This window comes from Geotrypetes seraphini, chromosome 8 (genome assembly GCF_902459505.1).
Source record: "Geotrypetes seraphini chromosome 8, aGeoSer1.1, whole genome shotgun sequence".
In the NCBI taxonomy this organism is placed as follows: Eukaryota; Metazoa; Chordata; class Amphibia; order Gymnophiona; family Dermophiidae; genus Geotrypetes; species Geotrypetes seraphini.
In genome coordinates this window covers 121319491-121336930 of record NC_047091.1, presented here as the reverse complement: position 1 = coordinate 121336930, position 17440 = coordinate 121319491, and the positions used below count along the sequence as shown (strand labels likewise).

Sequence of the window (17440 nt, the reverse complement as noted above, 5' to 3'; positions counted from 1 at the left end):
CAGTGGCAATAACTGCTAGATGCTCAGCATGACTTAGAGTATCAGATCTCAGAGAGGACCTCCAAGACAGACTACTAGTGGATGCTCCTTGTTTGGGTGAAAGACTTTTTGGTGAGAAGTGCAAGCAACAGTTTCCTAGCTTAAAGAACATGCTTCAATCACACTCAGCACACTTTTCTGGTCAACCCCAACAGTCTCGTAGGCCTTCCTCTACTTCTTCTTATCATAGAGCATTTCATCAACAATTTTTTCAACAGTATTATCCTCTTAAATCTAATCCTAGTTTTTGACCATTTGCCAGTGGGAGGGCGGCTAAGCCATTTATTTTCATCTTGGCAGGAAATCATGACAGCCCAATGGGTCTTCAGTATAGTCTCGCAAGGATATTTCCTTAGCTTCTTGACCCATGTCCTTCCATCCCAGCCACCAATGCCTTCAAAAGGTCCCTCATCAACATATTCCATAGCTTGCATTGGAATTATCCCTTCTTTTTACAAAACAATGCCATCGAGGAAGTTCCGTATAACCAAGCAAACAGTAAGTTTTACTCCAACTTCTTTCTAATTCAGAAGAAGACACAAGGTCTCCAGCCGATTCTCGACCTCAGATCTCTCAATGCTTGCCTCAAGAAGGAAAAGTTTCAGATGATTTCTCTTCCAATAATTCTACCGTTACTATCTCACAATGATTGGTTAGCCGCCCTAGACCTCAAAGATGCGTATACACACATTCCGATCCATCCACTGGCATTTCCTTCATTTCAAGTTTCTCAACAGGCATTTCCAATACAAAGTTCTTCCTTTCGGCATGTCATTGTCCCCATGAGTTTTCACAAAGTGCCTAGCGGTAGTCATTTCCCACCTACGCAGACAGCATCATATGGTGTTCCCCTACCCAGATGAATGGCTTCTGATAGCACATTCCAAGGAACATTTATTACTAACCATCCAGGTCACTGTTCAAATATTACAGACTCTGGGGTTCATCATCAACTTCCAAAAGTCCACGCTAATCCAATGTGTTCCCTCACATTCATAGGAGAACGCTTAGATACAATCTCTGGAAGAGCCTATCTTCCTCAAGACAGACATCAGAAGTCTAGTGGATCAGGTAAGGCAGTCTTCTGCTCTGCCAACTCACACTATTCTATGACTGTTAGGTCACATGGCAGCATCTATTGCCCTCATCCCCAATGCGAGACTCTACATGCAACCCCTTCAATGGCATCTCAAGCTACACTGGAATCAGCACTCTCATTCACTCGCACGGATGATTCCAACGCATCCAAAAGTTTGTGCTTCTCTCCTCTGGTGGATTTACTCCAGCACGCTCTGTTCCACAACTCCGTCTCCTCGGCTTACTATAACAACAGATGCTTCAAAGTAAGGTTGGGGTGCATACCTAGATCGTCTACATATTCAAAGTCAGTGGTCTCAAGAAGAGAAAGCCTTTCATATCAACCACTTGGAACTTCAAGTAGTTTACTATGCTCTTCAAGCTTTCTGGCCTTGGCTGAGCAACATGCGCGTCCTCATACAGACGGACAATCAAGTAACAATGTTCCATGTAAACAAACAAGAGGGTTCAGGTTCCCTCCTACTTTGCAGAGAGACTTACCATATATGGAACTACGCTCTATCCCGTCACGTACACCTCCAAGCGATTTATATTCCAGAAGAACACAATATCCTTGCAGATTCCCTCAGCAGGAAACTCGATCCTCACGAATGGGCTCGCAATTCTGTGATCCTACAACAAATATTCCAACAATGGGGAACCCCTCGAGTGGATCTTTTTGCTTCTCAAGACAATGCCCAATGCAGTCAATTTTGTTCGTTTCGTCCAGCTCCTCAAGCTATGGCAAGAGATGCTTTCTCCATTCACTGGGGGAACAATCTGCTGTATGCTTTCCCCCCATATCTTCTAATTTCCAGAGTACTTCAAAAAATTCTCAGAGACAAAGCGCATGTCATTTTCATAACGCCTCTTTAGCCCAGGCTGATCTGGTATCCACTCTTACTGGATCTTCTCGATGTTCCTCCAATCCCACTGGAAGTCCATCCTTCCTTCCTATCTCAGCAGAATGGCCACCCCAATCTGTGCAGTCTCAGCCTGTTGGCTTGGAAATTGAACGCTCACTCCTAACTCGACTTCCTCTCTTTCAGTCTATGAAGACTCTCCTTGCAGCACATCGTCCTTCTACTCGAAAATCTTACCAATCAAAATAGAAATGGTTTACCATTTGGGCATGTACTCAGGAGCAAGCTCCTCTCCATTGCCCTCTGAAATACATTTCACTTAGCAGATTCAGGATTAAAGTCAAACTCTGTAAGGTTTCATTTAGCAGCAATCTCAGCTTATCATTTTTTGGTGGATAATATATCAATTTCTCAACATCCTTTAGTTTCTCATTTCATGAGAGGTCTCTCTAATCTTAGACCTCCTCTGCGAGAACTGCCCCCATCATGGGATCTCAATATAGTCTTGGATCAATTGATGAATGCTCCATTTGAACCACTGGGATCTGCTTCTTTCTATTCCTTACATGGAAAACAGCCTTTCTCACAACATTGACATCGGCCAGGAGAGTTGGTGAACTCCAAGCTCTTTGTCATTTATTATCCTTATCTCCACTTTTTCCCTAACAGAGTGCAGTTAATAACTCATCCCAAATTTCTTCCCAAAGTTGTTACAGACTTTCATTTGAATTAAATTATAACTTTACCCTTGTTTTTTCCACCTCCACACTCCTCTCCAGCAGAACAACTCCTGCATGCCTTGAACTGCAGAAGAGCATTACTTTTTTACCTCAAAGCAACTTCTCAGTTACAGAAATCCAATCAACTTTTCGTTTCTTTCAATTCTGCTTCTCAAGGACAGCCAGTGACAAAAAGAACTATATCCTCCTGGATTGCTAACTGCATCAAGTTCTGTTATGCACAAGCTCATGCTTAATCTCCTGGTCCTATTGAAGCACATAGACTAAGAGCTAAAGCTTCCACCATAGCAAACTTAAAATCAATCTCTATTCATGATATACCTATATGCAAGTTGGTCTTCCATACATAGTTTTACAAAGCATTATTGTTTAGACCAAGGATTATCACAAGATGTTCGCTTTGATCAATCAGTTTTATGTAATTTATTTGCATTATAAGGACTAACCTCAACCCATTCAATAACTTCAGCTTGGAACTCACCTTCAAGTGTGCCTGCATATCCCCTGCTTGTTTCCGGAGAAAGCAAAGTTGCTTACCTGTAACAGGTGTTCTCCGTAGATAGCAGGAGAATGCAGCCACACTTGCCTGCCCGCTGTCCCCTCAACTACTACATTCTTTATTACTAGGGACAAAACTGAGAGGGCAGAGGGAGGGGCTGTAGGAGTAGGGTCCCCTTGCACAGGCCCATTAAGCTCAAAGCTTACCATTAACTAGGGGAGAGCATGGCATTCAGGCTGAGTCAAAGGACTTCACCTTCAAGTGTGGCTGCATTCCCCTGATGTCTACAGAGAACACCTGTTACAGGTAAGCAACATTGCTTTCTCCCTGGACAGCTGATTCATTCAGCTCCACAGTTGGTGTCATCACCCTGATGGCGCCCAATCCCGGCCAGTTCCAAGCGCAGAAAGCTCTAGAAGAGCTTTCCATGCATGCCCCAGCCTTCCCACCTACTGTATATACACCTGTGCTCAGTTTTACAGTTTCTGCGATGCAGTTCACTTCTTGGTCAATTTGTTTTCAGTCAGCTTCTGTCATTCCTTTGTTAAAATTTTTCAATTTTGCTTATTTAATTTTTGACATGGCTGACAAAAATAATCCAGGCTTTAAAAGCACTAAATGTGCCCAGAAAATGTCCCTCACCAACCCACATTTAGAATGTATTTGCTGTCTAGGTCTGGACCATAACGTTAAATCCTGTTTAACTGTTCCAAGTTAAATTTAAAAAACTTTAAAAATTAGAGACCTCTAACTTCGGGACCTTTTCAAGCTTCCTACTGCATCGGAGACTAACCTTTCTCCTGTTAAACCTCCACAGCAGAAACTTCCTTCACCAAAGAAAAAGCTAGCAAAGTCCAAGCACTTGGACATTTCTCTTCCCCGGCACCCTACTGCAATACAGCCTAGGGCAGAGGAGAGACAGACAGCCTCACTCATGCTGCTGTTGGCGTCGAAGTCCAAAGTGATGGCATCATTGACATCAAAGAGACATCATCAACAATTGACTCCAGCATTGCCCTCAATGCCTAGATCATTGGCACCGACGTTTGAAGCCAAAGTGCCTCCTCTACATATTAAATTGCTGACTCGTGCAAATTCATCACCGGCACAAAAAAGACACAGATTACATTCTCCTGCACATACTTTCAATTATGCAATACCTTCTTCACATCGGGCCTCTGATCACAGAATGCCTTCTTCTGAGCACCAAACCTTGCCTGATCAGTCTCAGCTCCTATGATAAGGCTTTCTCTCCAAAAATAGGACTTTCTCCTCATCAGGATCTACCTTCTCAGAGGGATAATCACTCCACTATGAATGCTGAAATACTTCTGTTACTATGTCAGCTATTACAGAAACAACCAGATCCACTTCAGCCAACTCAGCAGACTGTTCAACCTCAAAAGGTATTACCATTAATGCCGCCTCATTTAGAGAAACAGCGTTCTTGGTCACTTTCCACAACTTCATCTATGGAAGTGGCTATCCACTTGTGTTATGGGTCTTCTCCCAGACAGTCTAGATTGCATTCTCCTTCTCATACGAGGGATTCTCCTGGTCTCCAGTCTCATCCCTCCCCACCAGAAACTGTAATAACATCTCAACCTGAAGATCTCTCTTACTCCACTTTTTATCAAAAATGGCCCAAACACTGTAGTTGACAACAACAGCGAAACCAGACCCACAAGCACAAAATCTCAAGGTCTTAAAATATCTTCCACTACCTAAAGAGATTATAGCCTTACCCATACATGAGGTTCTTGTAGAAAATCATAAACTAATATGGAATACCCCATACACATCTTGTCTAGCTAAACGTAGCCTAGAGCACAAATAAGGTGAAAGATCTTATGGGTTTTGGTAAGCCTCAGCTTTCTCATCACTCCATTGTGGTACGATTGGCTATGTAAAAAGCTAAAAGCTCTCGTGACTTTTCAAATGCTCCACTGTACAAGGACATAAGAACCATGGATACCATGGGTGGCTGCATGTTTCAAAACACCATGCTCTCTGGGAAAATTGCTATTCACCAATTCTATTATATTGAATATCTTTACTCGATTATGGATGATCTAAAATCTGAAATACAAAATCATATCCCTACTGCACAACCAAGTTTTCAAAAGATCCTGGATGACTTAGAAGAATGTGCCAAAAATATGATCAGGGCTGCAAATGATTCTCATGACACAACCATTAGAGGACCAGCTATAGCCTTATGCACAAGAAGGTTGGCATGGCTCAAATCATCAGCTTCAGTTGGCATGGCTCAATTCTTCTCTGTAAGTCACTTTGAGCCTGCATAGGTATGCGCAACACACAAATAGAAGATTCGATTCGATTAGATGTGCATGGAAAAGTAGCTGATGCCTCGTGTATGGGGGAGTCTTTATTTGGTGACAAGGTGAAGGTGATTATAGATGGGATTAAAGATGATTGTACCAATTTAGATACTTTGGAGGATGAGGGCATGGATCAATCCCGACAGAACTACAAGAAGTCTTCATTTTATTCCTCTAAAAGCCTTATCTACAGAAGCAGACTTATTCTAATTACCAGTCCAGTCGACCATTTCAACCTCAGAAGTCTTCAAGGCCTCAAAAGAATCAAATTCAAAATTGTGCACAGAATTTCACATACAGATGTGTTAGACTTAAATTAGTCACCAAAGTAATGAGCTTAAATAAAAAGCTCTAAAGAAACTACACACAAGTTCCTCAGAATGCCACACAGTTTAACGTATGGTAGCTGTCCTCATAGGAACCTTATAGTGTGTGATCATTTCCGGCTCATTAAACATGGATTTAGCATTTCGCTAAGACATAGAACTGCTCTGCGTTCTCCTTCCCCGACCCTGATGAAATAATGAAATGCGTCGGTGGGGATTGAGCCAGACCCAGTTTCTAAAAAAGCTAAGTAATTGCTACTATGCTACTATCGTTACCATGCTATAAAATATTAAGCACAAGCACCTTATAATTTATTGAGAAAAATATATAAAGTAAAAAAATCACACACTATAAGGTTCCTATGAGGACAGCTACCATACGTTAAACTGTGTGGCATTCTGAGGAACTTGTGTGTAGTTTCTTTAGAGCTTTTTATTTAAGCTCATTACTTTGGTGGCTAATTTAACTCAAAAGAATCAGACATCTAAGAAGCTGCAGTAGGACAGACGTTCTTAGCAGCCTTCCCAATCTATTGTTCCAAAATCCCAGCCCTGTTTTTGATGTACCCAACTGCATACCAATGGTATTGGGGGGGAGGGGTGTCTTCATTACTTTTACAACGCCTGAGAAACTATTACATCAGATTGATGGATGGTTCAGATAGTTCAACTGGGATATCGCATAAATTTCATTTTTCCTCTTCCCCTTTTTTACCAAAGCCATGAAAATCTTATCACATCGCACCTTCCTCAGCTTCACCAGGAGATTCAGAGGCTCCTCCTAAACAATGCTATCGAAGAAGTTCCTTTTCAACAACAGGGTAAGGGCTTCTACTCAAGATACTTCCTAATTCCAAAGAAAACAGGAGGTTTCTGACCAATCTTGGATCTCAGGAGGCTCAAACTCTTCATGAAGAGAGAAAAATTTTGCATGTTCTCAATAGCATCTATAGCACCACTCATAGAGCCAGATGCATGGCTTTCCTCTTTAGACCTGCAAGACGCCTACATGCATATCCCAATTCATCTGTCTCACCATTAATAGCTCCGATTTCTCTACAATGGAAGACATTTCCAGTTCAAGGTTCTTCCATTCAGACTATCTTTAGCACCCCAGGTCTTTACAAAGTGTGTCATAACCATTGTCTCCTTCCTATGTACTCAAGGAGTATCGATATTTCCTTAACTAGACAATTAGCTGATTTCAGCTACAACCTAAGAGAAAAACTGCCAAGATATGAACATAAGAACATAAGAAGTTGCCCCCGCTGAGTCAGACCAGAGGTCCATCCTGCCCAGCGGTCCGCTCCCGCGGCGGCCCATCAGGCCTTGTGCCTGAACAGTGGTCCCTGATTAATTTTGTAACTTACCTCTAATCCCATCCCTATAATCTATCTCTACTCTTATCTGTACCCCTCAATCCCTTTGTCTTCCAAGTACCTATCCAAAGCTTCTTTGAACCCCTGTAGCGTGCTCCTGTTTATCACATCCTCTGGTAGCGCGTTCCATGTATCCACCACCCTCTGTGTGAAAAAGAACTTCCTGGCGTTTGTTCTAAACCTCTCCCCTTTCAATTTTTCTGAGTGCCCCCTTGTACTTATTGATCAGCATCAGATTGCTTCATCAGGTGGGCTACCTTAACACACATTACAACATGCACCCTCATGGTAATTCTGGGTCATATGGTGTTCACAGTGCATGTTACTCCTCACACCAGATTACATATGAGGAACCTACAGTGGTTCTTCAAAGATCACTGGAAGCAACACACACAGTCCATATCAACTCATCTATGACTGACATCTTCTCTATGGCGCAATCTCCAGTGGTGGACTTCCACAACCAAGTTAACAAAGGGACTACCATTTCAACTTGCTCCTCATACCATACTTCTCACAATTGATGCCTCCATGCAGGGCTGGGGAGCCCATCTGGGGATGTTAGCAAAGCAGGTTCTTTGGCCTATCCAATATCAGCATCATAGCATCAACTATCTGGAACTCCATGCGATATTCCTGGCAATCAAACATTTGGTATGGATAGTTGTGTTTGAAAGTCCTATTTTATTGTGATTCATAACCATCAAGTTCTATTTTATTGTGATTCATAACCATTGAGGCCTTTTCCATTGATTTTGCATTAGTGTTCCAGACAGTATAACACCAGATGCCTTTCAAATTCCATGTAAGAAACATAGCTCCATATTGTCCAAGACAAGCATGATTTTCTGCTCTCCGCAACAGAATACAGCAACAATCTTTTCTTTTATCCAAGGTTCCAGACTTTATAACATAGGACCAGAGTACTCAGCTTCATCCGAATCTACAGTCAACCTTGCGGCTTGGCTTCTTCTTCCAATATAAATACTTCTCCATTATTTACTCCTGAGTAGAGAATGACACAGGGACAAATTTTTCCCCGTCCCCGCAGGAACCCATTTTCCTGTCCCCTACTGGAGAGTTCTTTCCCTGTCTCTGCCCCATTTCTGCAAGCTCGATCCTCATCTACACAAGCCTAAAATACTTAAAAATCATATGTGTTTGAGGCTTGTGTAGTTAAGGCAGAGCTTGCAGGAATGGGGCAAGGACAGGGACAGTGACAAAACTTGCGGGGATGGGGAAATTGAGTTCCTGTGGGGACAAGGAAATATTTGTCCCCATCTCATTTGCTACTACTGAGGTCCTACACATTCTACAATCTTCTCATTCAGAATCTACTAAGAAGGCATATTCCTATAAATGGAATCATTTTTTCCAATGGTGTAGAGTTCGGAAAATTTCTCCTATATCCTTGACACTTTCACAGGTACTCCAATTTATCCCAGGAGTAACTGTACTATTTGGCATATCTTTCCTCTGCTAGTCTCACTTTTAACTCTGTAAAGACGCATTTAACTGCTATTTTGGTGTATCATGATTACATCGATAATCTTTTCCTCTCTCAACATCCTGTTATCAAAAGTTTTTCAAAGGATTTATGAAACTCATTCCTCCCATTAAATGACCATCTCCTGCTTGGGACTTGAATCTAATTTTGAATTCTCGTACTGAACCACCCTGTGAGCCCCTGCAGATGGCACAGTTAAAAATTTTAACTTGGAAAATTTTATTTCTACTTATTATAACTTCAGCTAGGAGAACTGGAGAAATACAAGCATTGGTTTATTATTCTCCTTATATACAAATACTCCATGATAAGGTACTGTTGAGAACTCATCCTCATTTCCTGCTGAAGGTTGTATCTCCATTCCATCTGAATCAAACAATAATTCTTCCAACATTTTTTCCACCACCTCATGCCATGCCTGAGGAGCAACGATTACATTCTTTAGATTGTACAGGAGCCTTTACGATTTATCTGAATCGGACATCCTTTCCAGACAGACCTTCTCAGCTCTTTCTTTCTTACCAGTTAACATCAAAACCTAAACCATTATAAAAAAAAATAACTTTCATCTTGGATAGCTTCTGTTATTCATTTTTGCTATACCAATGCTACTCAGGAGCAGTTCACTAACATTCCTCATATTCCTGTTCACTATGGCTACCACAAAGACTCATCTCTTCAAATCATCTCCACAAGAGATATGTATAGCAGCAACTTAGGCATCTCTACACACGTTTGCAAAGCATTACTGCATAGACTCTGCTTCATATTCGGATTCTGCCTTTTGTCAAGCAGTGTTGCAATCTGCTTGACCTCCTCCAACAAAGGTAACACTTCTTTTAATTCTCATTCTAACTTACTTGTGTTACCTTTGTAGCTAGAGAGTCACCGACTGTGAGGCTGAATGAATCAGCTGTCCAGGGAGAAATAGAAGTTGCTTACCTGTAACGGTAGTTCTCCTTGGACAGTTGATCATTCAGCCATACAATCCCTCCCTCCCTGTTGACGCCAGCTCTTTAACAAACTGAGTGCTTTTCACGCTCAACTGGCTGGGATAGGGTGCCGTCAGGATAACAACTGTGTGGTTGAATGATCAGCTGTCCAAGGAGAACTACCATTACAGGTAAGCAACTTATATTGCCATAGTGTCACAGGCAATATTCATCAGCATTACCTGTTTAGGTGCTGCTGAACATTGGTGGCTTTAGTATAGCCACAGGGGGCCCAGGCCCATCCAGCAGTCGGGCACCTTTGTTACAGCTGATGGGGATACCCAATTCCTGTCAACTGAAGACATATATGAAGATTTCCTGAACTCCCTTCAGTACCCTTCAGTTGTCACCAGCTTTAGTGAACTGACCAAAGTGTACTGGAGGGAGTTCAGGAAGTCTTCACAGATGTCTTTGATAGAGGCAGACTGAATTTTGGTTTCAGATTCAGCACCAAAATGCCCAAAATCTTGGTCTGGTTTTGAAACCAAAATGCCTCCCCACTACCACCACTGCAGCCCCTTCACTCTCCCCACAGGCCCTAATTTTAAATGCCCTGGTGGTCTAGTGGCACTTCCCCCTCCTTTGGGCAACCCAGGCTTACCTTTTAAATTTCCTGGTGGTCTATTGGCCTCTTCAGGACAAGAGCAATCCCCAGTCACTATTTCCTGTGCTGGTTCCTCAGCCGAAATGGCTACTGAGACTTCCCAAGGCAGCCTCATGAGACTGCCATGAGAGGTCCCAGCAGCCATTTCGTGATTGCTCCTACTTATTCTGGATCCAATCTCCAGTCTCTCCTGTTTATGCTGGTTTCAATCCCAAAATGGCCACCGGGACCTCCCGTAGCAATCTTGGCAGCCATTTTGGCTGAGGAATCAAGGGGGGAAATAGCGACTGGGAATCATTTTTGCTTGGAAGAAACCACTAGACCACCAGGAGATTTAAAAGGTAGACCAGAGAGGCCTGGGGGAGGGGAATGCTTCTAGACCAGTGGTTCCCAACCCTGTCCTGGAGGACCACCAGACCAGTCGGGTTTTAGGTATAGTCTTAATGAATATGCATGGGGCAGATTCGCATGTCTGTCACCTCCATTATATGCAAATCTCTCTCATGCATATTCATTAGGGCTATCCCAAAAACCCGACTGGCATGATGGTCCTCCAAGACAGGGTTGAGAATCACTGCTCTAGACCACCAAAATAGTATTAACTTGCAGCTAATTGTAAGATATTGAAATCAGTTCATACTTTCAAACACAAACCAGTATCATTTTTTCTTTTTATCTTATTCTAAGGTCTTCAGAAGTGCCAGTCTTAGCCAAGTGTTTTCAATGGCTAAAAATATTTGTGTGGCATTGACCTCCTCATTACATCCATTAATTTTATTTATATTTTTAACAATTTTTCATTTATTAATTTCCCAAAAGTGCTCTGCTGTATTTCATTAAATAACTTTAATAAAAAAATAAAAACGTATCTTTTTGTTTTGTTGTTCATATCGGGAAGGGACCTGTCATTTCAACATGTTTCGCCTGAAGGCTGTTTCAAGAAAAGTCCCCCCTACTATATTTTCTCTGCACCATCCCGATCTGATAACTGCTTGTAAACCAAACTGCTTGGTTTATAAGCAGTTATCAGATTGGGATGGTGCAGAGAAAATATAGTAGGGGGGCACTTTTCTTGAAACAGCCTTCAGGCGAAACATGTCAAAATGACAGGTCCCTTCCCGATATGAACAACAAAACAAAAAGATACATTTTTAGTTTTTTATTAAAGTTATTTAATGAAATAGAGCACTGAGCACTTTTGATAAATGAAAAATTGTTAAAAATATAAATAAAATTAATGGGTCTAATGAGAAGGCCAATGCCACACAAATATTTTTAGCCATTGAAAACACTTGGCTAAGACTGGCACTTCTCTAGACCATCAAAGCATTTTAAAGTAGGCCAGGGAGGGGCTTTGGGTGGTGATAGGTGCTCTGGTAGTGGTGATAGTGGTGGCTGGCCCAAGAGGACTCACTCTCTGCTGTTGGGAGTTGAGGGAGAGAAGAGAGTATCCAGTTTTAGTTTTGGTTAAAACCGAATGGTAAATTTCAGCTGCTGATTCAGTTTTGGTCAGCCTCTAGTCTTTGGCTGGTGGAGCTTGGGGATCCTTGCCGGTTCAGGAACTTGAGTTAGGGTGGGCTACAGTGAGGGCATCGTGCTATCCATTATGGCGGTAGGACCACCCAAAATATGAGATCTGGCTATGCCACTGATTGATGGATGGCCAGTGGAGTTTAACTGGACAGTTGCCTTTTGAATATAAGGCCCCAAATATATTATTTTGGCAACAAAGTCACCTGAATCCAGTGGTTCTCAAGCCAGTCTGGTTTTCAAGATATCCACACTGAGATGCATTTCCATACAGTGCCTGTATTCTATGCAAATCTATGATGCATATTCATTGTGGCTATCCTGTAAACCTGACTGTCTGAGTGTGTCTTGAGGCTTGGGTTAAAAAACATTGCCTGAACCTGACATCATTCCTCCAGCTCTCTTTTTCTCTCCTCCTTTGACTGCTTTGCTGCCATAACTGGGAACATTCTGGTAATTTCTATTGAACTAAGTATTTTATTTCTTTTTACAAAAAAAATGTATTTAAAAGACTAAACCATTTCTAAGTAATGGACAGCTACAGAAATTGTAGGGAAAACCACAGACTCACTTATGGCATCACTGGTAGGGGGTTTGGCAGGTATCTGGCGGAGACGAGAGGTGGAGCTTGGCCCGGGACCAGGAGTTGATGAATCTCTGTGAGAGGATGAGCTGCTAGACTTGGAGTTGGGAGTGAGAGCTGCAGGATTGTTCTATGAAGAAAAACCACAGGTAAAACCAATATCAGAGAGGAATTGAGGCTATGGGCCACGCTATTATTAATGCCTCTTGCACAAACAGGTGGTGCTGAATGACATGGGGACAAATTTGTCCCTGTCCTTGCGGGAACTCAATTTCCCCATCCCATCTCCGCGAGTTCTGTCCCCGTCCCTGCCCCATCAGGACTCGCAGGGATGGAACGGGGAAATTGAGTTTCCACGAGGACAGGGACAAATTTGTCCCCTTGTCATTCTCTATGCTCCTCACTTCTTAACATGCAAAGATCTAATTTCTCACACATGGGAGTTTTCTGGAACCATCTTAGCCTGAAAACCTCTAATAAATATTATTGTATGTCCATAAAGGTTCCATGCTCACTACACAGTCCAGATACTAGAACCTGCAGGATGTTTCTGCTTCCCAGAATGAAAACTCCAGAAAGAAGCTACTGTTTCTCTGTATCTGTCTCTTACTACTCCACCTCTTCCTTTCTCACACTCTCTTCTTGCTGATTGCACAAACCAGAACAACCATTTAATCAATAAATTCTTTCCAAAGCTTTTCACACTGATGTTTTAATCTCAGAATCAGATTTAGTTCTGTGATCGATGCCTTGTTCTGAACCCTGGGGACTTTCTCTGCCTGAACAGCAGGACCTCAGAATAACACTCAGGTCACAGGGTCAGCATGATGCATTCTCTGCTGCTAGCTCCTGAGGGAAATCTATAAGCTGGGACATTACCAGACAACAAGAGAGTGTTAAAATACAGAACTACTTAACATGTTTTAGTAAATCTGATGGGCAGTGTGCATTGCATAATAAGGTGTGAATAAAAATTAGAACCACACATAACAATGGACATTTGAGATACCCTAATTAGCACTAGTATAATAACAATTTACACCTTATGCTCCACAATACTGCATTCTGGAAACTGTAGTCATTACTTCCCATTGTTGAATGCAAGCATGCTGTTTCTTGTACTGATCTGTGCTAGCTAAGGCAATACAAAGCCAGTGGTTGCACCCAAAGTATACAGGGGCCAATGCAGAAAGCCGAACAGTATAGTCACTGAACACACGGCTTTTAGCATGAGCTTTCTGCTAAAATTTGGCTGCAGGATGAAGTATTCAATGAACATGCAAATTACTGCTGCATTAAAATCATGGCAAATGTCATCCTGCCTGTCAGTATGTGCGAGGTGATTGGCTCATGCACTGACAGGAAGGATGACATTTTAAAAAAGCAAAAGTATGGCAAGTTAATGATATTTCTAGCATGTTAACAATCCACTTACAAAGCCTAACCAATCAACCACAGTAAGGCATGGTCAATGAATATAGTGCCAGCATAGTCAACCACACAAGGGTTAGCCATACCAACTTGTCATTCAAAACTAACACCAGTGCTAAAACAGGGTCAGAGTGTACCAAATGCCCTTATGGTTTCAATTCAGATTATATTTAAATGCAGTCATTAGTTCCCAAAACCAATGCTCATAAAAAAGTTGTCCACGAGGTTAGAAGGAATGGTTGAGAGAAGAGGTATCTAGTGGTACCCCTTCTCTCCCTCCAACCCAACCCATGCACAGGATGGACTTCCCCCCCAAAATAAAAGCCTGGTGGTCTAATGGAACCCCCCTAAGGATCAGCCCATCCTTTTCACCCCAAAACAAAATAAGCCCTGATTATTCAGTAGCGTTCCCGACTCCTCAAAGTAGTTTGGTGGTCCAGTGGGATCCTCTCCGCCCCAAGGCTCGGCCAAGCCTGACCTGGATCCGCCACCAAGTCTCAAAATAGCTTGGTGGTCCAGTGTGACCTCCACTCCCCCCCCGGGCCAGGCCATACCAAGCCCAGCCTGGACCCCCCAAATCACAAGGTATCCTTGGTAGTCTAGCGGAGGTCCACCCCTATACCGTATTTTCACGCAAATAACGCGCACCCGTATAAAACGCGCACACGGGTATAGCGCGCAGAAATCACGATGATATGTACAAAAACTTTGGTATACCTTGCTCACGGGTATACCGCGCATGCTGCCCGACGCTCCTTTCGCCCGCCCTGACTTTCCGACTCTCCGTTCACCCCCCCTGACTTCCGTGCACTGTCCCCCCTTGAAGGTCTGTCCCCATCCTGAAAGCCTGATGCCCCCCCCCGACGTCCGATACATCCCTCCCCCCGAAGGACCGCCGACTCCCCAACAATATCGGGCCAGGAGGGAGCCCAAATCCTCCTGGCCACGGCGACCCCCTAACCCCACCCCGCACTACATTACGGGCAGGAGGGATCCCAGGCCCTCCTGCCCTCGACGCAAACCCCCCTCCCTCCAACGACTGCCCCCCCCCAAGAACCTCCGACCGCCCCCCCCAGCCGACCCGCGACCCCCCTGGCGACCCCCACGACCCCCCACCCCCCTTCCCCGTACCTTTGGTAGTTGGGCCAGAAGGGAGCCCAAACCCTCCTGGCCACGGCGACCCCCTAACCCCACCCCGCACTACATTACGGGCAGGAGGGATCCCAGGCCCTCCTGCCCTCGACGCAAACCCCCCTCCCCCCCAACGACCGCCCCCCCCAAGAACCTCCGACCGCTCCCCCAGCCGACCCGCGACCCCCCTGGCGACCCCCACGACCCCCCCACCCCCCCTTCCCCGTACCTTTGGTAGTTGGCCGGACAGACGGGAGCCAAACCCGCCTGTCCGGCAGGCAGCCAACGAAGGAATGAGGCCGGATTGGCCCATCCATCCTAAAGCTCCGCCTACTGGTGGGGCCTAAGGCGCGTGGGCCAATCAGAATAGGCCCTGGAGCCTTAGGTCCCACCTGGGGGCGCAGCCTGAGGCACATGGTCGGGTTGGGCCCATGTGCCTCAGGCCGCGCCCCTAGGTGGGACCTAAGGCTCCAGGGCCTATTCTGATTGGCCCACGCGCCTTAGGCCCCACCAGTAGGCGGAGCTTTAGGATGGATGGGCCAATCCGGCCTCATTCCTTCGTTGGCTGCCTGCCGGACAGGCGGGTTTGGCTCCCGTCTGTCCGGCCAACTACCAAAGGTACGGGGAAGGGGGGTGGGGGGGGTCGTGGGGGTCGCCAGGGGGATCGCGGGTCGGCTGGGGGGCGGTCGGAGGTTCTTGGGGGGGGGCGGTCGTTGGGGGGGAGGGGGGTTTGCGTCGAGGGCAGGAGGGCCTGGGATCCCTCCTGCCCGTAATGTAGTGCGGGGTGGGGTTAGGGGGTCGCCGTGCCCAGGAGGGTTTGGGCTCCCTTCTGGCCCGATATTGTCGGGAAGTCGGCGGTCCTTCGGGGTGGGGGTGCGAGTGGTCCTGCCGGGGGGGGGGGGATGTATCGGACGTCGGGGAGTCGGCCGGGCAAGAGGGCTTGGGCTCCCTCTTGCTCCGATCGTGGATGCGGGTGCGGGTGGGAGCGCGTGCGAGCGGTCGTTCGGGGTGGGGGTGCGAGTGGTCCTGCCGGGGGGGGGGATGTATCGGACGTCGGGGAATCGGCCGGGCAAGAGGGCTTGGGCTCCCTCTTGCTCCGATCGTGGATGCGGGTGCGGGTGGGAGCGCGTGCGAGCGGTCGTTCGGGGTGGGGGTGCGAGTGGTCCTGCCGGGGGGGGGGGATGTATCGGACGTCGGGGAGTCGGCCGGGCAAGAGGGCTTGGGCTCCCTCTTGCTCCGATCGTGGGTGCGGGTGGGAGCGCGTGCGAGCGGTCGTTCGGGGTGGGGGTGCGAGCGGTCCTGCTGGGGGGGGTGAATCGGGCGTCGGGCGGGGTGGGAACTATGTTTTAAAACTTTTGTATACCGCGCTCACGCATATAACGCGCGAGGGGTATGCGCGGTAGGTAAAAACGCGTATAACGCGCGCGTTATATGCGTGAAAATACGGTACTCCTGTATCTCTCATATGTAGAAAGTAAGAGTGATGCCTACTTGCTCCTGTGCCTTGAAAATGGCAGCATCTCGCTCAGTGCAATGCCTCCTGGGATGCCCTAGGTGGGACCTCTCTACCATATAAGGGAAAACTCTTGACACTTGGTTGGAGAGTCAGGGCCAGGCCAGGTGGGGATCCCATTGGACCACCAGGCAATTTTGAGACTCGGGGACCCATTAGACCACCAGGGCATATTTGAAGTTTTTGGGGAGAAGGGGTTCAGGCCAATGCTCAGGGAGAGGGTCCAATAGACCACCATGTTTGCAGGAGTAAAAAGGTATCGAGTTGGGTTGGGGGTTGTTGTGGCATGCCTTCTTTTTTTAAAAAAAAAGATACAAAAAGAGAGGCAAAAATGTCAATAAGGACTCTATGAGTGGGTCTATCAGCCAATCACTTCTAGCAAACCAAACCACACTAATAATAAATGTCAATTTAGAGATAGGGACGCTCTCAGTGTGAGGTTATTTTAACTGTCAACTTTCATGTCGGTGCCTAAGCCAATCAGCACTCAGGCACTAACAGGAAATTTAGCGCAAATTACTGTTGCAACTTTAACATGGCATTAATTTGCATGCTCATTAAACTGAGCATGTTGCAGCAACATTCCTGTGCTAGGTTCCTGGTACATTGTCATTCTACTGCAAACCTTTGAGCATCAGCCCTCTAGTTCATTGGGAAGTGTTACCTTTTTGCTTTCTTCTTTCCTTTGATTCATGGTTGGTGGATATGTAAAGATTATTATACTCTAAGGGGAAATTTTCTATGCCCACATTAGTAAAGACTTTCTCTGTGTGGAGTGTGCCAGATTTTTTAAAGTAAGCATGAAAATTACCCCTTTAAACCTTTAAACCTGCTACTGGTGTGCATAGTTTTTCTGAGAAAAGCTTATATAGAGACTTACAAGA

The 17440-nt window shown here is 45.2% G+C and overlaps 1 protein-coding gene across 5 annotated transcripts in view; it reads right to left on the bottom strand.

The window, feature by feature from the left end:
* TLE2 (TLE family member 2, transcriptional corepressor) overlaps positions 1-17440 on the bottom strand; it is a 78408-nt gene that overhangs the window by 13159 nt on the left and 47809 nt on the right. For all 5 annotated transcript variants that reach the window (XM_033955002.1, XM_033955003.1, XM_033955001.1 and 2 more), the window contains one exon: positions 12470-12611. In XM_033955002.1, coding sequence (XP_033810893.1) covers positions 12470-12611 — 142 coding nt within the window. The remainder of the gene's footprint in view (positions 1-12469; positions 12612-17440) is intronic.